General features: G+C 43.3%; 1 protein-coding gene across 12 annotated transcripts in view; it reads right to left on the bottom strand.

The window, feature by feature from the left end:
- Window positions 1-23,565, bottom strand: part of PRLR (prolactin receptor) — a 258,625-nt gene that overhangs the window by 17,970 nt on the left and 217,090 nt on the right. For 11 of the 12 annotated variants that reach the window (XM_075932555.2, XM_089779426.1, XM_075932553.2 and 8 more), the window contains 6 exons: window positions 19,667-19,785; window positions 9,645-9,777; window positions 8,632-8,801; window positions 4,318-4,484; window positions 3,470-3,611; window positions 1,632-1,761 (listed from right to left, as the gene is read on the bottom strand). In XM_075932555.2, coding sequence (XP_075788670.2) covers window positions 1,632-1,761; window positions 3,470-3,611; window positions 4,318-4,484; window positions 8,632-8,801; window positions 9,645-9,777; window positions 19,667-19,736 — 812 coding nt within the window. In that variant the 5' untranslated portion in view covers window positions 19,737-19,785. The remainder of the gene's footprint in view (window positions 1-1,631; window positions 1,762-3,469; window positions 3,612-4,317; window positions 4,485-8,631; window positions 8,802-9,644; window positions 9,778-19,666; window positions 19,786-23,565) is intronic. The other variant, XM_075932559.2, reaches the window with a different exon arrangement.

Raw genomic sequence — 23,565 nt, 5'->3', positions numbered from 1 at the left:
GTATCACAAATTGCACTGAGCCCCAGAAGCAGCCAGCCACAGGCCTGGCTCCTAGGTGTGTGGAGGGAGACTGCACAAAGCTACACACACTGTCCTTGCCTTTAGCACTAGTTCCACACTCACATTGGCTGGGAACCTGTTGCTGGCTGCTTCTGGGGCACATCATGGTCTGCAGTGCCAGGAGAGGCAGGAAGCATGTTTTAGCACACCCACTGAACTGCTGACTGGGAGCTGCTCAAGGTGAACCCCTCCTGCCTCAACCCTGACAACCCCAAAACCAGAGTCCTCTCCTATACTTCAAAGCACTCATCCTCAGCCGCAGAGCCCACACTCTAGTCAAATTATGTTGGGTCATGGACATCAACAATTTTCTTCAATTGGGTTATGAGAAAAAAAAAAGTTTGAAAACAACTTCTTTAGTATACTGTCCCAATCAGAGCTTGCATGAGTATGTCTCCTCAAGCTGGAATTTACCCCTTCCATCTTGAGGAGACATATCCTCAAATTAGGATATATCCAAATTAGATAGATATATCCAAATTAGATAGATATATCCAAATTAGGGATAGAGGAGGAAGTCCTTGACTGTGGGAAATGGGCTAGTCTCCCATCTCCCTTGAAGAAACAGGAAGATAAGACAAAATGATGAGCCTACCGGCTTCATGCTTTGTTTCTCACCACTTTAACTTGTGTCTGCACACTTCCCGAATGAGCCTCAACCTGAGTAATGCTGGGACAAGCCAAAAGTAGCTTGCTCCCAAGAACTAAACAAAAACACTGAATTTTTTTTATTCATAATTTTTTGGAGACTGACTTCGGTTCCAGACACTTGTACCCCCAGAATGCCCTTACCATTGTCACATTTTGTATGGATCTACCCTACTATTGTCTATAGATCTCTGTGTGAAAGGTTTGATGTAAAGAGTATAATTTTAAAAACAGGTAATTTTGGGTGGCCTTCTGTTTCAGAAGCCTTTGACTAAAAGACCCAAAATTTGTACCACAAACTGTATCTTGAGCCTTGTAATGGAATAACATTTTTTAAGAAAATCTGGCTAAGACTGTCAGTATGTCCCAGAAAGACAAGATGGATGTGGTAATATCTTTTATTGGACCGACTTCTGTTAGTGAGAAAGACAAGCTTTTGAGCTTACACAGGGTCCTCTTTCTCTCTCCAACAGAAGTTCATCAAATAGAAGGAATCTCCTCACCCATCTCATCTTTCTGATATGCTGGGACAACCTCAGCTATAACAATAATGCATAGAGTATTTCAGAGCAGTTTGAAAAAGTGGTTTTAAACAGAAACTTCACAGCAATCTCAATTATGAAGTTGTTACTGCTGCTTCTCAATACAATTCATTTTTACAAAAATCTTAAAGTACTTTTTACTCTCCCAATAATTAACTACAACTTAAGAACAAATGAGAACTCAGATTGTATAAACTTATACAAAAAGCTCTGCAAATCTGTGGCTATCCGCTTTATATCTGCAGGTATCCGCATCTACAGATGTCCATGTAGTTATGCGTGGCTCATTTTTAAGGATAAAAATGTGGATAAAGATACAAATTTTGTATCTGCGCAGGGTTCTACTTATATAAGGTAAAATAAGAAGCCACAGTTTCTTACCCTTCCTTGCTGTAGAAGAGAGTGTAATTGGTAGGAAGTCCTCCATCTGAGCCAGGCTTCCACCAGCAAGTAAAAGTTTCCTTTTCTGGAGAACGACACCTCAGTAGCTCAGGCCTTCCAGGGGGCTGGCCTGTGAAATTGCATAAATTATCTAGTTAATAAACATAACTGATTCTCAGTACACTGAATAAAACCAATCCTGAATGTATAAATTAATGACAGGTAGAGAGCAGTCAGACTTGGGTATATTTATATACAAGAAAAAAAAGTTTTCATTTCTATATCAGTAGAGAAGGAGATAGTCCAATGGTTAGCACACTAAACTAGGACTTAGGAAATCTGGGTTGAAGTCTGTGCTGTGACAGACTTTAAAGAATGGGCACTACAAAGAAATAAGGTTGATATCCTGACCAATTGAGGTCAATATCAAATCTCCCTTCAATGAGACCAAAATTTCTCCAGGACTTGGTGTGTGACTTTGGGCAAGTTACTCTATGCCTCAGTTTCCTGCATGTAAATATGGGAACAACAAGCACTGTCCAACATCACAGGGATGCTGTGAGGATAAATACATTAAAATTGTAAGGTACTTAGATACTGGGGTAATATGAGCCATATAATTTTCTAAGTAGATACATTGTAAATATGTCTATATTCAAATTATTCCATAAAAAACACTTTTAAAAAGTGTCCTTCAATTCTCTAGTCATCATCCCAAAACTCTGTGATAACAAAAAGAAATCAGCCACCAATGTAGCTGATGAAGCTGCATTTTCCTTCCTAGTAAAAACAACAAGGAGTATTATTTTAGAGCTCCAATAACCTAATAAATTTGTTAGTTTTTAAAGTGCCATCGGACTCCTTGTTGTTTAGCTGCAACAGACTAACACAGTTACTTCTCTGAAACCTTCCTTCCAAGTGTTCGCTGATGTGTGTCTCACTGCCAGTGTTTCCCTACTCTCATACATTCCCAGAAAAGGCTGAATTGATTTTAAGGGATAGGAAATAGGAAGCATTTATATGCTTCTTGCTTAGTGACCACAAACCTGGTACTTAAGAGGCCTAATCTACATGTCTGATCACAGCCAAAGATTTATTGTGATTGGGTTGGTGTCTTACTGATGTAATCAGTGACAAAAACAAAAAGCATAGAGAAAGTCGAAGGTTAACACATTAAATATGATACTGCTGATTGTAACACTTCAGTAAGTAAGAGTGTTGTGATTATCCACATGAGGTAAAATATGGTCTCAAGCTATTGAGAATCTTTGATTTTTTAACTCTCGAGATTTGATGCTGAAGTGCCTAAAAATCAGTTCTGAAAATAATACTTAGGATCCTTACTTACATGTGAAAATTTTAATTACTGCCATCAAGACATGAAAAATATAATTAATAAAACAGCAGAGATGAGTAACAGTGCAGCATGGGTAAGGAGTTTGGTATCAAGATCTGAGGTCTGTTATATTTAAGCCACCAGCTAAAACCCAGACCAGGTTGGTAAAAATTTGTTACCATCTTATGGTGAGTACAGTTTCATGTCCTGTCTGAAATGAGCTGATGATCTCCATCTAGTTCCCAGTTAACTAATGTCCAAAGCTCACCATCACATCATTAAATAGCACTTATAGTTGTTACACTAAATAATGGACCAGGAAGATGAACTACTGTGCCATACCTAAATATTATAAATGTTGCACTGCATCTCTTTCTCATACCGTACATTTCCTGTGTACAGGTGACATCAGTATTCAGGGCTGCCACATGGGAACATTTCAACACACTGGAGTCACTGCAATTTTAAAAAGAAATCAACAGAAAGCTTCTCAGCCACTCACCATTAGGGATCTGAATGTAACCTCCTGAGCTCCATTCACTCCAGTCTCCATGGTTTAGCATGCAGCGAACTTCTATAATGTATTTCAATCCAGGATGCAATTTAAATGCTTTATAATGTGTTTGCTGTCCAACAAAAATAGTCTGTAAAGAAATAAAAATATAGAAACTATAAGGAACTGGGGCATTCTTCTATATAAATCATAAAGTGAAATCCTGGTTCCATTAATGTAAAAGTGAGTTTTGCCATTGACTTCAGTGGAACTAGAATTTTACCCACAGACTTTAAAGAATGGGCACTACAAAGAAATAAGGTTGATATCCTGACCCATTGAGGTCAATATCAAATCTCCCTTCAATGAGACCAAAATTTCTCCAGGACTCTAGAGCGTATGGCTTATTTTAGATTTCTGAGGACCAGTTTAGTTTTCACTCATTCCAATATTAGCAACTCCATTTCAGATGTGAGAGCAAAAGAAATATAACCCTGTTGCCTATTGAGAAAGCTTTTCAAGAAACCTGACTCTATGACATAAAGAACACACGAAGTGTGATATTTTCTCTAGTATCTGAGATAGACATATTCATGATAGCCATTTCAAGGAAAATCAACTGTACTCTTTCTTGTAATCAGTTTCTCTCTCTTGTAGTCTCAGTACAATAATGTAAATATCTAGAATTCTCACTTTCCCTCCCTCCAAACCACAGAAATACTTCCTTCTTTTCAATGGTCATGTATGGATACCCTTACTTGTAACCTGACCCTTGTCTGATAACGAGCTGTATATACCAAGATATAGGTAATTAGGGAAAAGGGAACATCCACTATGAAAGTTTGCCATTTCCTTACCTCCCACTCTTTCCCTTCTTCAGACTTTAGTCGTAACTCATAATGAAGTATAAGCCAACCAGATCTGATATCAGCCAATGGAGGTGGAGACCACTTTGCCCAAAGATGAAATATCCCAGATGACTGTATTACTTCTAGAGACAGATTTACAGGTGGGTCTGGCTGAACTGTACAAATGAAAGATCAGACACTGAAACTTCTAGTTTTTCTTACCAGGGAAGCTGCCTACTTATTAAGGTTTAGTACAGGGGCGGCCAACCCGCGGCTCTTCAAAGAAAAAAATGGAGGCAAAAAGAGACAGAGCCGCAGCGTCCCATGCATCCTTCAAAATGGCTGCTCAAAATGGCCACCATTAAAAGGACAATGCCTACTCTGCTCTTAAAAGGACAGAGTCTGGGCCCCCTTTTTCTTTTTCTCAACAACTTTTTTCCCTTGGCTCTTTGCGCTGTATCCACCACTATTTTGGCTCTTTGTATGTAACAGGTTGGCCACCCCTTGTTTAACTTATTTACTTCAGGAAGTGTCAATTTACACTGAATAAGAAAAGCCAATAAAAAAAGACATCTGGGGTTTGTAATAGTTCATTAGCTCTCTGGCTTTCTTTCTCTCTTTTTGAGTATGTTTGAACTGGCAGTTGACTTGTCACACTATTGTTCATGTTTCTCTTAGACTTTCTGCTGAATTTGTCAAGCTTCAGAAATATATACCGACATAAAACTATACACACTTTCATAGAATAAAACCATCTGACCTGATAATAGATATCTTTGTATCAGCAGAACATGTACATTTGGTAAAACACTGAAAGCAGGATGATCTCAGTGTGGCTTGGAGCCACTAGGGTTTTGAATATACCAAATGTATGCATGTAACCCTGCCCCTCACTTTGCAAAATAAACTAAAGAGTACAGCTCACACTTCCCTAATATGGGCCTACTTAAAAATGCTTTCACAGAAACACTTTTGGCAGGAGACATTAGGAACCTCTGGTCCTAGAATACAAGTAAGTCTTGTGTGTCCCTTGCTAATACGTTTCTGAAGAAGATGCCTAAGGTCAACTCAGAGAAGCAGTGGGCAATAATTCCTGTGTTGTGAAAAAGACATTGATCTTTGTAACTTTGAGCCAGGTCATGTGACTGGGATTAAAAAATAAACCTCAGCCCCTTTCCAGCACTCTTGCAGATCATGCCTTTAATACAGTAACTAACAGAAACATTTACCCCACAGAGTCATAGTTCTAGTTATGAAACATAAACCAGGAAGAACCTTATTCAGTTTTCAAAATCCAGACTGAGTTTTAGGGATACCAGCTAGAACAAGTATCTTTACCTTTGTAAATTAAGCAAAATTTGATCAGGAAGACACTGAGGTAAAATAACCTAGTCTGATATATTTAGAATCTGAACTGTTATGGAGTAGCATAAACTGTCAGCAACCCACTGAGAAAACATGAGCTAATTTTAACTAAACCTGAGCTAAACATCAGATAATTTTAACTAAACCTGATGCCAATTAGTCAATCAAAAATTAATAAGATTTTATCTATTTATAAACAACACACACATCATATGGTTTTTGGACATGAGAGTTTGTCCATCCATCTGTCCTGTCCATCTGACCATTTGTTTAAGAACTCCTCCTAAACGATAAGAGCTAGGACCATCAGATTCGGTATGCAGCTCTTATCATAACTTAAAGGTAAGAATTAGGCTGTGCCAGGAAAATGGGATGTGCCTGGAATGGGATTGTTTCTCATTAAATCACACAGAAAAGAGTCAGAATCACCAGACAGATGAAAGGGGCTGGCTGGGGGTGCACCCCCTCCCTCCCTCCAGGACTGCCCCAGCCCAGAGCCTCCCACTCCCCAGGTGCCCTTTAGGGCAGGAGGGGAGGGGGCACTGAACCCGGCTCCCTATCATATGGGAACATTGCTGGCTGTTCGCCTTCATAAAGTTTGTTGCATTCGTCACTCTGGCTGGTGAGTGCAGGGAGCACACAAACCTGGACCTGCCTCAGCCAGGGGACATGCATCCCTCCCCCAGGTGTGCTCGCTGGAGCAGCAGCGGCCATAGAGAGGTGCTTTGTAACTGGCCCCAAGCTGCTGGAGTGAGAGAGGGCTGAACCCCTCATCTCCAGCCCCATCCTAGAGTAATGATTTAGATGAAGAAAAAACAAAAATTATTTGAGTTAAGGACCTGAGCAACAAATCTTCTAGTTTAAAATAAATGGAAATTATCTGCTTATCAATGTCATTCCTATATGGCTCCCTCCCTATTAAATAAAGACATATTTCACAATCAGCAGTTTCAGGATAAAGTTTCAGAAACTAGATGGAGTTGTTTTGAAGTATAAGGGCTATGTACTACATTTAAGAAGGAAAAATAAAATTCACAAATAGAAAATGGGAATGACTGGCTAAGCAGTTGTATTGGAGAAAAGAATCTGGGGGTTATAGTGGATTACACATTGAATATGAGCCAACAATACGGTATAGTTGCAAAAAAGACAAATATGATTCTGGTGTGTACTGTATTAGCAGAAATGTTACATTTAAGTCATGGGAGGAAATGGTACCATTCTGCTCAGGCTTTGTGGGGCTTCAGCTCGAATAGTGTGTCTAGTTATGGGTGACACAATTAAAGAAGGATATGAACAAAACTGGAGACAGCATAAGGAAGAGCAATAAAAATGCTAAGAGCTTTAGAAAACATGTTCTGTGAGGAAAGGAACGGACATTTTTAGTTTAGTGACAAGAAGGTTCAGAAATGGGATGTGATAGCAGTCTTCAAATATGTAAAAGACTGTTATTAGGGATGTAATTTAATAATCGTGTAACTGCGTAAAATTTTAGTGGTTACAAGACTATTCAATAGTCCCTAGGGGCAGGGCTGGCAGCCAGAGCACTCCCGGCCCCACTACCAGGGAGCACCCTGACATTCCGAACTTCTGCCTCTCTATCAGAGGCAGCAGCACAGGGTGCCAGGTGGGAGCTGGTACGTAAGGGAAGCCAGTTTCAACTGGCTGCAGAGCAACCTTTGTCTGTGGTGGGTCCAGGCTCACTGCAGACAGAGACTGCTCAGTGGGTTGAGAAGTAGCCTCTGTCTGCGGGGAGCTTGGAAACCCTGCCCCGTGGACAGGGGCTGATGCTGCAAATCAGCCTCTGTATGCAGCGAGCCAGGACCTGCCGTGGACAGGGACTGCTCTGTGGCAGCCTCCCCTTCCCACCTGTGCTGCTGCCACTAATAGAGGCAGCAGAACAGGTGGGGGCAGGCAACTCTCACCTACCCCTCCCCTCCTTTGTAGGAGGCAACAAGGGGGGTATGGGTTAGGCATGTCCACAGAACCAGCATGTGTGGAAAGGCAGTTTGAAAGCCAGCTCTTTATGCATCTTGGCTCCCACCTGCCCCCTCACCCTCTGCACGGCTGCCTGTGGGCAGAGGGGTGAAGACAGATCCTGTGCTCATGGGGAGCTGGCTTAAAAGCTGGCTCTGCAGGGCACCAGCTCCCGTTTCCCCTCTTTGCTGCCTTTGATACAGAGGAAGTGGGGGGAGAGCGGAAATGCGTAGTCGACAGGATTAACCAATAAGCTCAGGCTTATCAGTTAATCATGTAGCCGTCTACATGTTGACATCCCTAATTGTTATAAAGAAGAAAGTTCTCTGTCCACTGAGGATAATACAAGAAGTAATTCTCTTTGTTTGCCACAAGGATGTGAGATCTTAAACAGATTCCCCAGGACGTTGTGGAATGTGCATCCTTTGGAGGTTTTACGAACAGGTTGGACAAGCAATTGCCAACCTAGGCTAGTGAATGGGTGGCCGTCCATCTCAGTGGGCCACGAGATTGTTGTAACCAAGACAGTCTCCAGAGGTACGATAGCTTTGCTAACTGCACTTGTGTATCTAGAATTTGTGGGCTGTGCTGATTAAACTGAAGTAGTGAACAGTGCTCGCAGTCATTATTTTATGCAACCAGCACGTGCATCACTTCAAGTGCCCTTGCTTCATGTACATGTCACCCTACTAATACTGGCAGGAAAAAACCTACATGGGTGGAAACCAGCAGAATCTGGCAATCCTGTGCGGGAGCAAAGGTAAACAAAATGTCTCCTGGCCATATACAAAGCCTTGAAGGGCCGCATGTGGCCTGCAAGCTGCAGGTTTCTTACTACAAGACTAAACAAACTTCTGTCAGAGATGGGCTAGATAACTTCTCAAGTTTCCTTCCAGCCCTACATTTCTATGCTTTCTCTGATTCTCTGATGTATAGCTCAGGACTATCTCCACTTTATTTTCTGTTTGCCCCCACTCTTACCTATGGAAGTCACATCCACATAATGAGGTTTAGAGATGTTACTTCCCATCTCATTAGTTGCCTTTACAGAAATGTTATAAGATGTCCAGAGATTGGTGTGCTTTTTGTCAAAGTAACAGGAACTGGGACCTGCAGTTTTGTAATCTGGACATTCATACGTTTGTTCTTTTCTGAAATTAAAAAATGAAAAAGATCAGTGATCAGGAAATTAAGTAAACCATCTGATTTACTAATAGTGGCCACAGTTCAGCAAAACACTTTAAAAGAAGCTTAACTTAAGCATGTATGTACCTCTGCCACCACAAGTAGTTAAGTACATGCTTAAAGTAATCTCATTGCTTAATTTGGCTAGGTTTGGCAGTTCTTAGCCCTGGTTTGCTGAATCAATTAATAAAAGTAAAAAATTCCTCATTTCATCCTCTTTTGAGAGTCCCTGGATTTGGCCCAAGGCCTAAGTCCTTTAGAGAAGGCATTCCCACTGACAGTTTTCTGCTCCTGGCAAGGAAATTACTCCCCTTTCTTGGAGAAACACCTTTTAAAAAAAAGATTTTGTTTCTCTTTGGTTGGGGTCCAACTGCAGCTCTCCAAGCCACCTGCTTAGATCAGGGGAATTTCAGCCCACAGATAGATTTCTGTGTATAGAGTTCATTCAAAGTCAATGACTTTACTGAAGCAACCTCATTATTTCTCCAAGGCAGAGCTATTAAATGTTGATGGCCTTTGATGGCTTTGTCACAGACTTCCAGATACAGATTCCCTACTCTTCCAACTGCCAAAGGAAGGCTCAAAGCCATACTAAAGATTACATTCAAAACAGAGTTTGAAATTAGCATTTATAAAACAAAAATAAAATCCATAAATTGACATGGACATATTCCTCTATTCTATCAGAACATCTTTGCCATCTGATAATTATCTGCAATTTGAAGATAAAGCGAGAGTTTGGATGCTGTAAATATGTATGATGCAAAGTAATAATCTATTCTACTGAATAATTAGCCAAAGCTTCCCACCCTTCCTTGCTGTACAGCAGAGTGTAGTTGGTAGGAAGTCCTCCATCTGAGCCAGGCTTCCACCAGCAAGTAAAGGTTTCCATTTCTGGAGAATGACACTTCAAAATCTCAGGCTTTCCAGGAGGTGATTGCTCTGGGAAAGTACATGAATCAACCTAGTTAATAAGCTTTACAAATACCATACATTGCATATTTAGGTAATACAGTGATGGGGAGGTATAAGGAGATAGACACATTTCACAGACTGGATATAATACACTGTGCAAAGGCAAACCTGAATATATGAATTATTACTACATAGAATCTAATAGTATTTTAAAACATATCTTGCTAAAATAAAGAGCACATTGACCAATCTGTAAGAAAAAGGCCTTGTCTTCACTATGCGGTGCATTGACAATATAGTGATCTATGGAATGGGCGTTGATTTTTCATGTCTGCTTAGCTAAATCGATCTCTGTGCACTCTCCAGTTGATTCCAGTACTCCACCAGAATGGGAAGAACAGCTGGAGTCAATGGGAGAGCAGCCCCCACCAACCTTACCGTGTAGACGACACCATCATTAGCAGTGCCGATGATTTGGAAAGAGCCAACAGATCATACCAGCAATTGTTACTTCTGCATGGTGCCTCCAGTTGGGAAAGGTGTGTCAAAGAAGAAAAAGTGGACTGTGCATTATCCAAACATTCCATCAGCTATATTCCCAGTACCCCACGGAGAAGGACTGCCGGTTCCTGATGCACCAGAATCATTCTCACTTGAGTCAGACAAGGAAGAGGAAGAGGATGAAACTTCTGGTCCTGAACCATCAATGTCACAGGACCCACATTTTCTCCCATCCTCCTCCTCTGAGCCACACCTCATAACACAAGGTGAACTGAATGACCTTGTCAGGGATTTGGAACTACCCATGAGTAAGGCAGAGCTGTTGGGCTCCAGACTACAGCAGTGGAATCTCCTGGCAGGTGATGTTAGGGTTTCCATGTTCTGTGACCATCAAAAGGATCTTGTCCCATTCTTCTTCATGGAAGGTGATCTTGTAGCCTGCAACAACATCGATGGTGTGATGGCAGCCCTCAACATCGTTCACAATCCAGATGAGTGGAGACTGTTCATTGATTCATCGAAGACGAGTCTTAAAGCTGTTTTGCTGCATAATGGCAATGTTTTGCCATCAATTCCAGTTGGTCATGCAGTCCATATGAAGGAAACCTATGACAACATGAAACAACTTTTGAGGTGCATAAACTATGACCAACATCAGTGGAAGCTTTGTGGCGATTTGAAGGTTGTTGCTCTCTTGCTTGGTCTGCAGACTAGATATACTCCGACAGTCATTGGAGCCTGGGAGGAAAAGTGTTCAGCATCCACCACTTGTTGAATCAAGGAAGATTTTGTTACCACCCTTATACATCAAGCTGGGTCTGATGAAGAACTTTGTCAAGGCCATGCACAAAACACAAGCAGCTTTCAAGTACCTCCATGGAAAATTTCCAAGGTTAAGTGAAGCTAAGATAAAGGAAGGTGTCTTTATTGGTCCTCAGATTCGTGAACTTCTTCGAGATGATGCATTTGACCATGCACTGCGTGGCAAGGAAAAGACGGCATGGAAAGCCTTCCAGTTAGTGGCAATAAATTTTCTCGGAAACAACAAGGCAGACAACTACAGGTTGTTGGTGAAAAACCTCCTCAAGGCATACAAAAGCCTTGGTTGCAACATGTCACTAAAGATACATTTTTTGCACTCTCATCTAGATTTTTTTCCACTGAACTGCAGAGCAGTGAGCGACAAGCATTTAATGAATACAAGAGACAAGCCAAGAAGCACTGAGTAGATACTGAATAGGACTAAACTATGTACATAATAGTTTTTTGCCTTTTGTTTCATAATAAATTTTATTTATATAACGCTTTTGCTGATTTTTAAAGTGTTACATAAACAGGACAGGTGAAATATTATCATGTAAAGCAACCATAAACACATGAAAAGACCTAGGTTTACAATTTATGATTAAAACTCTACTATCTACACAATATACATAGACGTAAAATGTAAAAACTTAAATATCTTGGAAACAGTAGCCAATCAATTGTTTAATTGTCATATTTGAATTCAGCACATCAAAATACATAATAAATAGCACATTTTATCTCTGAAGCAGACGACTTCTAAAAAATTGTAGACCAGTGTTATTGGTGTTAGTGAGGTTTCTGGTCAATTTCAGCCTGTGGCTAAAGCCACTACCGGCTGACCAGGAAGCCGTGGATTAAATCACTTGTTTTCGGGGGTTTTTTTTACTAAGAAAAGAAACGCTGAGTAAAAAAGGGGTAACCTATTTACAACTAAATTAAAAGCTTTTTTTTTTTTTTTAAACAGTTGTCCTGAGGAGATTGAAAGAAATGTTGAGGAGATAAGAGCTCTGTCTGTGGCCGAGGATGGTTGAGAGGAACTGAGTGGGAAGCCGGGTGCGCACAATGATCAAAGGGTGCGAATGGCACGAGCTGTTGATTGCGCATGCACGACCCGGCTGAACACAGCTATTGGAAATCTCCGAGCTGCAGCACCGGGATGAGCCCGACGCCATCAGTAGAGCACCCATGGGGCACTCGAAGAAGCAGCAGCCATTTAGCTTAAAATTCCTAAACCAAAAGGCATTCAATATCATGGAGGGAGGAGGTCTCCCTCGACCTGGATCATTTTCTGGCAATCCCAATGAGGTGTTGTCAGTAACTTAGGGGTCAGAACAGGGACTGTAGGAGACGGATCCATGGAAAAGCAACAAACCCCAGCCAGACACAGCTCAGAGCACTGGGGGAAATAATGAACGAGGGTCTGAGCTGCCAGCAGAAATATGCACTGGCATTAAAAGCAGCTATTCTGCTGGAGACCTGCAGAGGAGCTACAGATTACTAAATAATGTACAGACCTCCCAGCTTTCTGGCATCGCCTACAAACTGGCTGCAATTCTCATTCAAAAAGAATACGGTGCAAAGAGGATTGTGCTGTGATGGGGGAAGGGAGGCAAAGGAGTGGGGAGTAAAGGAAAGTGCAGCTTCTGCAAAGGGAACTTGTATCCCTCCCTCACACCTTTCCTCTGCTCCAGCCTCGCTCCCCTCAGCCCCATGATCCGCCTAGCCTGATTGCCCTGCATCGCCCTGCCCCTTCAATCCTTCCCCTGTATCCTCCTTCACTCCCTTACTACCACCACATCCCTGTTCCCCTCAATACACAGACTGGCAGGGCACTAGTGCTGGGACTTGCAACCTTGGGGAACAGCACTTGGATGAGGAGAGGAGGACAGAGGCACTTCCCTGCCCAGCCCAGCCTTATGAGGGGGCTCACCTCTCACCTGCAGGCTGCAGCTCTGTGGTTGGGGTGGACAGACCCCGGGGCTGGTTCCAGCCCAGCCGGGAGCAGCAGGGCACTGGGAAAAGAGCTCTTTGCCCCTGCACACACCTTGCAGGGAACAGCACAGCTTGGCCCCTGGCACCCGACATGTGACCAGCTGCCCAGCCTGGATCTGCAGAGAAGGTCCAGCTCTGCCCCCTCCCAGAGCGGGAGGCAGAGCTTGTAGCACAGGAGGGGAGTTGTTTGTTAACTCTTTAGCTTCCATGAGTTGCACACCTAGGCTGGGCAGGGGCAGCCCCAAGGATATGGAGCTCACCTGGCCCCTGCACCATACCATGCATCCCACGCCACCTCTCTTAGCAAGAAGCTGGAGCTGGTGGCTCAAGCCGCAGCATGGGCTCCCTGCTATGTGTGGGGGTAGGGGTGGGGCTGAGCTCCCACCCCGTGTGCCACTGAAAATCATCTCAGATGCCACCCCTGGCATAGAGAGTATGCTTATTAAGTTTGCAGTTTTCTGTTACATTGATTTATTTTTTAAATAGCAAAAATGGAGTCTTTGTTAAGAAAGTGTCAGTTCTGTGGTCAAATTCCAGGCCTTAGTGATTTCAGCACCAATGATTTCACTAGGTAATATGGTACCTCACCACACCATTGCTGCCTTTGCACTGCCCTTCAACACATTGCCTGCATGTTGAGTCCTAGGTCAGTCTACACAAGATTTTATCAATGATTTTTGCTCAAACGATCACTGAGACAAGACAAGGACTCTCAATTGATTCTAGTCAGCTCTGCCTTTAAACACTGGATGTAAAGTGTCAGATATAATTGAGGATTCCCAAATAGACTCTATACCACCAGAAATAAAACCTGTTTCCATCTTCTGTGACTTTCAGTTAGATGTGACAGTTGATTAACAGATGGCAGTAGATAGCTCATTCAGACCACTGGCTGATAATAGTTAGTCACCCTGACCAGTCATTAACCAGAATCATGGACTCACCCTACTCTCCATTGTCTCTATGATTCTCTGATGACCTGAGACAAAAAAGGAGGGTGGAAAGGGAAACTGAAGGGAGAGATCTCTCTAAATTCACCAATCAAAGAGCAATATTGCCAACCCAAAAATCACAAGGAACACCTTCACAAAGTTATGAGACTGGTCTACAAATCATAAGATTTTTTAAAAAATAAAACATGTTGGATTTTTATTGGCCTTTTGTTTGAGTATTTAGGGTTCATGTTTTAAAACTTTCCTCCTTAGCGGTAAGGCCCAGAAGTATAGAGAACTCTTTTTAAATGAAAGCTGAGATTCCTACATAATCAATTGACTCCAGGTCTTTAGAAAAACACCAAATGTTTTGAGACTCATGGTAAAACAATGGAGGAATTCTTGTGAGCCCATACTCTGCCCACAGAATGAATAAACAAACAAACAAGCAAGCAAATAAATAAATAAATAAACAAACAAATAAACCTGAAGGAATTAGGACTGGCCTCCTACATCTCACATTCAGAACTGACTAGGACACTTATGACAAGATTTTCAAAGGTGTGTAAAAATCAGATAGATATCTTTGAAGATCCAAGTTGGCAACTATCTCTTTAGGAGCTTAATTACCTTTGAAAATCTGAGTTTAGATTTCCAAGTCCAATTTTCAAAAATGACTTTAGTCACTCAAGTGCTTTTGAAAATTTTAACTGGGGGCCTAAAGAGACAAAAATAGACAAAAGGCAGGAGACATGGTATTCCTTTTAAAAATGTGTGACATCTATTTTTAACTAAATTTTATATTATTTGTCTCCCGGGGCAACTGATCCCTCCGGCCTCCTCACTACGCCCCCCCCCCCACCTTCCTGCAGATCTCTCATTTTATGCATGTGCAAGATCTGTGAGAGCCGTCCCATGACTCTGCAGTTAGTGTCTGTCGGCTTCTGGGTGGTGTTTCAATGCTGCCACATTCACCTCCAAAGAGGGGGCTTTCCAAAGCAGGTCCTTGCTGCAGACCCCCAAGGCATCCACAGGTCCAGTCTCCTTTCAATGGGCTCACTTCCCAGGGCTCATTGATCTTGGATCTGGCTTTCATCCCCTCTCCAACCTTTGCAACTGCCCAGAGGTGCTCACCTTCCGCCTTATCCATTTCCACCTCATTCACCCCACAGGGACAGTCTCAGCCTCACTTGTCCTAGGGACTATTCTACCAAGATGCAATACAAAGTTTCCATGTAAAAGTACTCAATACAAAGCTAAAAACTTAAATGAGAGAATGATTAATAGAGATGTGTCTACATCTGCTGCAGGGAGACACCTCTGCCTGCCTCCACTCCTGTTCCCCAGAGTCTACAGCCCCATTGCGAAGGAAAGAGGCTGAGGCCCATCAATGGGACTGAAGCAGTCATGAGCAAGCCATGCCCGGGGGCCATTCTCCTGTCCATTGCTGGTGCAGTGTTGCTTCAGGCACACTGAAATGCAGTCACCTCTAGGGTGGGCTGGACAGCTGTTCAACACCTGCACAAGGTTTCAGGAAGGGGGCAGTGCAGGCTGCCTTCCTGCAGAGCCCCCATCAGAACTACCGTGCTCTCCTGGCTTAGGAAAAGAATAAACAGGAGGATTGGAAATTAACCCACCCAGTCTCACGTCCCCTAGGCAGGGAATGAGCCATCTACATTAGGCCCCAGCTGGAGTATCATGTCAAGTTCTGGGTGCCACATTTCAGCAAACATGGAGAAACTGGAGAAACTCCAGAGAAGATCAACACAAATGATAAAAGGTCTAGAGAACATGAGATATGAGGCACGGCTGAAGAAATTGGCCTTGTTTACCTTGGAAAAGAGAAGACCAAAAGGGACATGAGAGCAGCTTTCAAGTATCTAAAAGAGTATCATAAAGAGGAGGAAGAAAAATTGTTCTGCTTGACCTCTGAGGTTAGGATGAGAAGCAATGGGCTTAAATTGCAGCAAGGGAGGTTAGATTGGACATTAGGAAAAACTTCCTGCCTGTCAGAGTGGTTAAACACTGGAATAAATTGCCTAGTGAGATTGCAGAATCTCCATCACTGGAGATATTTAAAACCAGGTTAGATAGACACCTGTCAGGGATGAGTTAGGGCAACTCAACTTTGGAAGCCCCAGGGGCCACACTGATACTTATAGAACATGCTGAGGGCCTCAACTTAAGTGTGGTTGCATATGTAAGCAAATGTATACAAATAGCTTCTCTCACACTGACAGGCATGAATACAAAAATTAAGGCAAGACTACACAACACACAGACCCCATTTAAGTCAGCTCTGCTGATATTAATAAAATGCAATATTTACCCGATTTCTACCCATGTGACAGCACTTTTCATGAACAACGACAGTCCAAGAATTTAACTACTGAAACACATATCAACAGAAGATCATTACACTGACTACTTTTTTGTTTCAGCTCCCACTTGCTGGCCACATGTTGATCCCCACATAAACCCAAACTGCACTGCGGGACACAAACAAACTGGCCGTGGGCAGCATACCAAGTTATTAATAAATATTTTATAAACCTTGACCTTTTCTCTCTGCTGCCATGTCTCCTCTCCTTGCACCATCATCTCCTCTGGTGCCTGCTGCCCCCCAACTCCTCACCCTCCTCTGCTGTCCTGACTCCTGCCCTTCTCACTGCCCTCAGCCCTCCTGCGACCTGCCCCCCTCCACCAGCCATTCTCTCCCCCCTGTGCCCACTCCTCCAGTAGCCCAACTCTGATCATGTGAGCTACCCCTCCTCATCCCCTCTTCTAACACCTCCATCTACACACCTGCCCTGCTTCTCTCCTCTGGTGCTGGTCCCTCCCCTGCAGGTGTCTGCCCTTCTGCTTCACCCCATAATCCACTGGCACCTGCACCTTCCCTTACCCCTGCACCCTCCTGGTGCCTCCCCCTTCCCTTACTGTTCCTACCCCCTTTTTCCCTGATACCAACCCCCTCACCACTCTCTGCCTCATTCCCCTCCTGCCCCTCTGTGCCCTCACACATGCCTTGCTCCATCCCCATCTTTCTCATGCCCACCCCTCTTTTCAAGCCTTCGCCCAGCACCTCCTCCTCTAGCCCCCAATGCCCTTCCCATCTCCTCTCCTCTCCCAGCATCACCCTGTCCCCCCCTCCCACTGACACCTCCCTTCCTGCCTTTTCCCTCATTGTCTGCACTTGGCCCCCTGCCATTTGTCTCTCCTGAACCCCTGTCTCTTGGTGCCTTCCTTTCCCCCCACCCAACCCCCTTCTCCTTCCACCCTCCCCCTCTGCCTCCTCTCCTCCGCCGAAGCCCCTTCCCTTCCCCCGCTGCCGCCACCTCCTCCTCTCTCTCCTCCCCACTGCTGCCGCTTCCTCCTCACTCTCCCCCCTCCCCTGCCACCGCCGCTGCCGCACGAGCCTGTTCCCTACCTTCTGCCTTCCCCGTTGCGGGGCCGGAGTCCGTGCTCAGGCCCCAGAGGCCAAACCTGGGGCCAGTAAGGCTCCGCAATGTGCTTCCCAGGAGTGTCAAAATCCCGGGCCGTGACGTCATGTCATGCCTGGGCGTCCTCCCCGTCCACGTGCAACGCCATGCATGGACAGCAGCAGGTGGGGAGGAGGAGCCGCACAAGTCAGGGACATTTCGGGGCCGAGGGGGACGCCCCTGGGGTGGGGTGGGAGGACGCGCGGGAGGGCCGGCGGGGAGTGGGGGGAAGCCGGGGCCTGCTCCAGGCAGAGCCAGACTCAGCTCCGCATAGTGGTGGAGCAGGGCCCTGGATCTGTAACTCGCCAGCACTTCCGGGTTCTGGGGCCCCGTTAGGCGCGGGGTCCAATTCGGCTGAATCGGTTGAATCGGCCTAAGGCCGGCCCTGCAGAGAAGAGCAACAAGAATGATTAAAGGTCTAGAGAACATGACCTATGAAGGAAGACTGAAAGAACTGGGCTTGTTTAGCTTAGAAAAGAGAAGTCAGAGAGGGGCCATGATAGTGGTTTTCAAATATCCAAAAGGGTGTTACAAGGTAGAGGGAGAAAAATTATTCTCTTTGGCCTCTGATGATAGGACAAGAAGCTTAAATAGGACAAGAGGCTTAAACTGCAGCAAGGGAGATATGGATTGGACATTAGGAAAAACTTCCTTACTGGTGTCAGTCCCCGTAATACACGAGGTTCGAAGGGATGCCGGAAAGGATGAGACCACAACTGGGGGTTTTAAAAAGCACAAACTGATTTTATTTTGATGACGCCAGACAATCATCAGAACAAAAATTAAACAGATTGCCAGACAACACAAAACAATTCCCTGAGGCTTTTCTAAATCACAATAATTCCCAATAACTGCCCAGGGGTTAGGAACAGTTGAATTAACACTGGTATTGTCCATAGGGCTGATTATTTACACAACTTTATACAAGGAAACAGTAAAAAACCTAAACCACAACTATTTATAAACTAACTTAGTAACTTTTTAGCCACTGTCACTTGACAAGCAATAAGGACAACTAAAAAATCAATCAGGATAGGGATGGTGGTGGTGGTGGGGGTTATACCAGTTCTGGAGACAGCAGGAACACAAGTACTGGTCACATGCTCATAAACTATCTCCACTCGGGTCGACCAACTCGGAGTATGCTCAGTAAGACTCGAGAGTGGGGGGTGCAAGGCGTCTGGGTGATCAGGTCAGGTGTTCACTCGATGCGAATCCCCCGTGGGAGAGGGGCTGCCTGCCTGTTTTATTGCCTGTGAACTTATCACCCTATAGGTTGGTTTTTGCTGCAGTGGGTGGAGTAGCAGGCCTGAGCACAAGTCAGCCCATTGCCTGATCTTTCACTGCAATGGGTGGAGCGAGCAGGGGAAGATTATTAATTTACATGCCCTTATATGGAAAACACTCCACCTCACAGACAGAGCCCCCTATACCAGCCTTAGAGGTATTACAGGCTATGGCTCCCTGCGACGGGCAGCCATTTCTGATGTTCTGTCTCGGACAACTGGCAGGATGGTTAAGTACTGGAATGAACTGCCTACGGAGGTTGTGGAACCTCCATCACTGGAGATATTTCAGAGCAGGTTGGATAAACATCAGTCAGGGATGATCTATTCTAGATGGTGCTTGGTTCTGCCGTGAGTGTAGGGGACTGGACTTGATGATCTCTCCAGGTCCCTTCCATCTTATTCTATGAATCTACAAATCATCAATTCCTGTCCTTACAACTTCACAAGAAAATAGAGGCAATCAAGCCATCTTCAAAATCTGTGTATAGGAGTTCTTAAGCAAACTGGTCATTTTAAGTTGTATAGTTTGAACCCCTCTAGTCCAGCAACATCCATGGTCCAGCATCATTTTAGTTAGTTGTATGGCCACTCATTGTGGGTGTGGCCAAGTTTCCCACAGCCCCATAAAATTTGTTTACAGCCATCAGTCTTGGCTTTCAGTGTGCTGCGCTGTTCTTTAGCTCCAATTTACCCCTAAATGTCTTCTAAGAGCCCAGAAAGCAGTGGAAATGTTGATAAGTTTGCTAGACAATATTGACCTGCTATGGTTCAGCAAATTCTCTGGTTTGGCACAGGTCAGGTCCTGAGGGTGCTGGACTGTATAGGTTCCAATGAGGATCAGGATAGCCATGATTTAACTTCAGATTTTTCTTAAAAAACTATTTTCAGGACATGTGGTATATACTTTTCTACTTACCATTCAAACACTCTATGTTCAGAAACAGCAGAAATATTAATCTAACTGATGATGCCAATTTTTGCTTCATGTTGTTTGCCTACTCCTCCTTCAGCAGGAAAAGCAGGATTAGAGGTTAGCTGAAAAATAGAACAATGTGCAGCATTTTATATTATTTAGCATGAGTATATATCACTATGAAATCAAAGCACTTTGCAGACTTGAGCTAATAAATCCTCACCACCCACGTGTAGTTGAATAAGAGTTATTGTCCCTAATATTATATATAGGGAAGATGAATCACAGAAAGGTTAAGTATCTGACTAAAGGTCATTTGGCAAATTGTTAGCAGCGCCACAATTAAAATTCACAGCATACCCTATTCTTGTGATTTGATCAAGAGCCTATGATATTTGGTGCCTTTTTTAAAGCTGTAGCCCCAGATTCATGCAAATATGTGTATCTTAGTTTTCACTTAAAAAGTATTTAATTTCTGGTTGTAGAGAACAGTTTGAGAACATGACCTACTGAATTCTAAATGCTCAAAAACTGGAAGGTAAATAAAAAGAACCTGTCTTTTTTTTTTCTTTCACTCACATGACTCTTGAGTCAACGTCATGATGCTGAGGGGCCTAACTCATGTTTTCTGAACTGTTTGGGTTGGCAAAACTAAATTCAGGTATCCCTCAGAATGCAGATTACCGTGCACATCCTTTACAGGGAAGACCAATACAAATAATTCATTTAGTTTCTTCACAATGGCCTTGTTTTCCTTGAGGGCTCCTTCAGTATTTCAATCATCCAGTGGCTTCAATAACTTTTTGGCAAACTTCCTGATTCTAATGTTCTTAAAAATTTCTTGCTTTTAGTTTGTGTCTTTTGCTAGCTGCTCTTCTAATTCCCTTTTCGGCCTTCTTTATACTTTTATACTTGACTTGCCAGTGTTTATGCTCCTTTTTATTTTCCTCAGTAAATTTGTTTTGCAAACAGTTAATGCAATCTCACAAATCCCCTTCACAGAAGTGATTCTACCACTATTTTATTGTTTCTCTCCCTCCCTCATGTTTCCTGGATACCCATCATATTTGATTTAGTTTTCATTTCCAGGATATTTTCTTTCAGTTTTTGACCAGGAGCTATCAGACAGTATACAGTCCAATAAAAGATTGATATCCCCATGCTAGTCATATTTCACTGTTAACCTCATTCAAAATTCCATGAATATGGTCCATTGACAGATTAACATACACCTATTTTTCCAGTGCTTTGCTACAATTCATTTTTTTCTGATTTTTCTTCAGTTTGTGATGTATAACCTAACACTTTTATCATAAATATAATTCATCTTTATATTTTCATTGTGAATAACACTGCGTATTTCTCTTGCAGTGTTTATTATATTCTTTATAGAAAGAGTCTATGCCTACAGTTCTCCTTTTCCTGTCCTTATTGACTTTTTTTTTCTCCTGATGCTTCAAGAGTCTCCTCACAGCTTTTGCATTATATGTGTTATTAACTATGCTTACCTTTTAAAAAATCTCTTTAGCTTTTCTTCTATAGGATCTTTTGAAAAAGCCTGCTGTTTTCAATAGAACTGCATCTAGACCGCGGTTTTACTTTCAAAATGGCACTTTTTCGAAAGAGCGCAATTACGTGATTATGCAAATGAAGTGCGTGATATTTAATTCCCTGCTTTATTTTCAATTTTGAAGTGTCTAATTTACATCCACCTGTTGAAAGAGGGATGTAATCTAGACACAGATTAGCTGTGCAAGGCAAAATGCTTTCCCCAGACCTGACGAAGAGTTTTGTGTGTCTCAAAAGTTTGTCTTTCTTATCTACAAAAGGTGGTCCAATAAAATATATTACTTCACACATCTTGTCTCTCTCCTATCCTAGGACTGACATGACTACAACTACACTGCATACATTTAACTTTCCCCAGCATGTTAGCTTTTAGTAGTTTATCAGCTTGCTCTTTAAAAACAAAGTCAACTAAAACCGTGTTTCTGAAAGTATTTCGTGAAATCACTTTGAGAAACACATTAACTGGCTGCCCCAGTTTGTTTATTTACTGGTGCCGCGGTCACGGAGCCTCGTGGCTCCAATTGCCTCTGGTTCACCCTTTGCAGCCAAAGTGGGCCGGGCCACCACTTCCCGTGGCTCTCCTTGGCTGCAAAGGACAACACAGAGTCAATTGGAGCCGCAAGGCTCTGTGGCTGCGGCACCAGTAAAGAAACAAACCGGGGCAGCCAGTTAATGTGTTTCTCAAAGTGATTTCGCGGAGCACTTTCAGAAACACTGAACTAAAAGATCACCAGATCGCAACTTCCTGGTTCTTACAATATCCCCCCACCCTTTTTTTTTTTTTAAATCCAGTTAGCTACTTTCACAGAGTTAATATCACATCCTTTGCCTAGGGATCTTACAATTATACATTCTGTTTGTTTCCTTCCTTCCTTAGATTTGCTTTTTTTCCTGATACCATCATAATCTATTCTCCCCACCTCCCAATTTGGTATCCATTCTCCCTCACTAACAGTCTCTTCTCTAGTTTTCAGAGTGACTTCATTTGGGGTCAGCAAATCCTCCATCTGCCCCCAAGTTCCCCCCCCACACCCCATTTGCACACATGCTCCTTGACTATGGAATTCTCTTTGCAATAGACATCTATACAGCTTATTTATTTCTCTTATTTAAATCTATAGTTAATAGGCCACATTTTAAAAGAAAGAGGGAAATCCATGTGCACTCATAGGCTGTGTCTACACTGTACCCCTTTTCCGGAAAAGGGATGCAGATTAGACACTTTGCAATAGGCAGATCCGCGGGGGATTTAAATATCCCCTGTGGCATTTGCATTAACATGGCTGACGCTTTTTTCCGGCTTGGGGATAAGCCGGAGAAAAGCGCTGGTCTAGACGTGATTCTCCGGAAAGTAGGAATAAGAGATCCTCCGGAAAAGGGTTTATTTTCCGGAGAATCACGTCTAGACCGGCGCTTTTCTCCGGCTTATCCCCAAGCCGGAAAAAAGCATCAGCCATGTTAATGCAAATGCCGTGGGGGATATTTAAATCCCCCGTGGATTTGCCTATTCCAAAGTGTCTAATCTGCATCCCTTTTCCGGAAAAGGGGTGCAATGTAGACACAGCCATAGGATATATCTACACTGCCACCCTAGTTCGAACTAGGGTGGCTAATGTAGGCATTCGAAGTTGCAAATGAAGCCCGGGATTTAAATATCCCAGGCTTCATTTGCATCTTGCCGGGCACCGCCATTTTTAAATCCCCGTTAGTGCGGACTCCGTGCCCGCGGCTACACACGGCACGGAGTAGGTAGTTCGAATTAGGCTCTCTAATTCGAACTACCGTTACTGTAGAGATGCAGCTTCTGCTTTATAATCAGTCACTCAACATTTCATAGCAGGTAGGGGCCGGAGCCCGCTCCAGGCATGGCCAGGGGAAGAGACCCAGATCCAAATATTGCTGGAGCATGGGCACCACAAGCCCATATAACTCGCCGCCCATGGATGTGAAGGGTAACAAGAAAGTTTTCTAGTGACATGTTAGCAATAAGAGGGTGGTCAGAGAGGGTGTGGGGCCCTTACTGGATGAGGGAGGTAACCTAGTGACAGATGATGTGGGGAAAGCTGAAGTACTCAATGCTTTTTTTGCCTCTGTCTTCAATGCAGTATGGGAAGGAAGTGGGCAGCCCTTGGTGGAGAAAGAACAGGTTAAGAACTATTTAGAAAAACTATATATACACAAATCTATGGGTCTGGATTTAATGCATCTGAGGGTACTGAGGAAGTTGGCAAATATCATTTTAGAGCCTTTGACCATTATCTTTAAAAATTGATTGGGAGAGATTGGGAGAGTTCCTGGATGACTGGAAAAAGACAAATGTAGCTCCCATCTTT

The sequence above is a fragment of the Pelodiscus sinensis genome, chromosome 6, assembly GCF_052426305.1.
Source record: "Pelodiscus sinensis isolate ZL-2025 chromosome 6, ASM5242630v1, whole genome shotgun sequence".
NCBI lineage: Eukaryota > Metazoa > Chordata > Testudines > Trionychidae > Pelodiscus > Pelodiscus sinensis.
The sequence above is the reverse complement of the archived record's forward strand: the minus strand, read 5'-3'. Positions and strand labels throughout refer to the sequence as shown.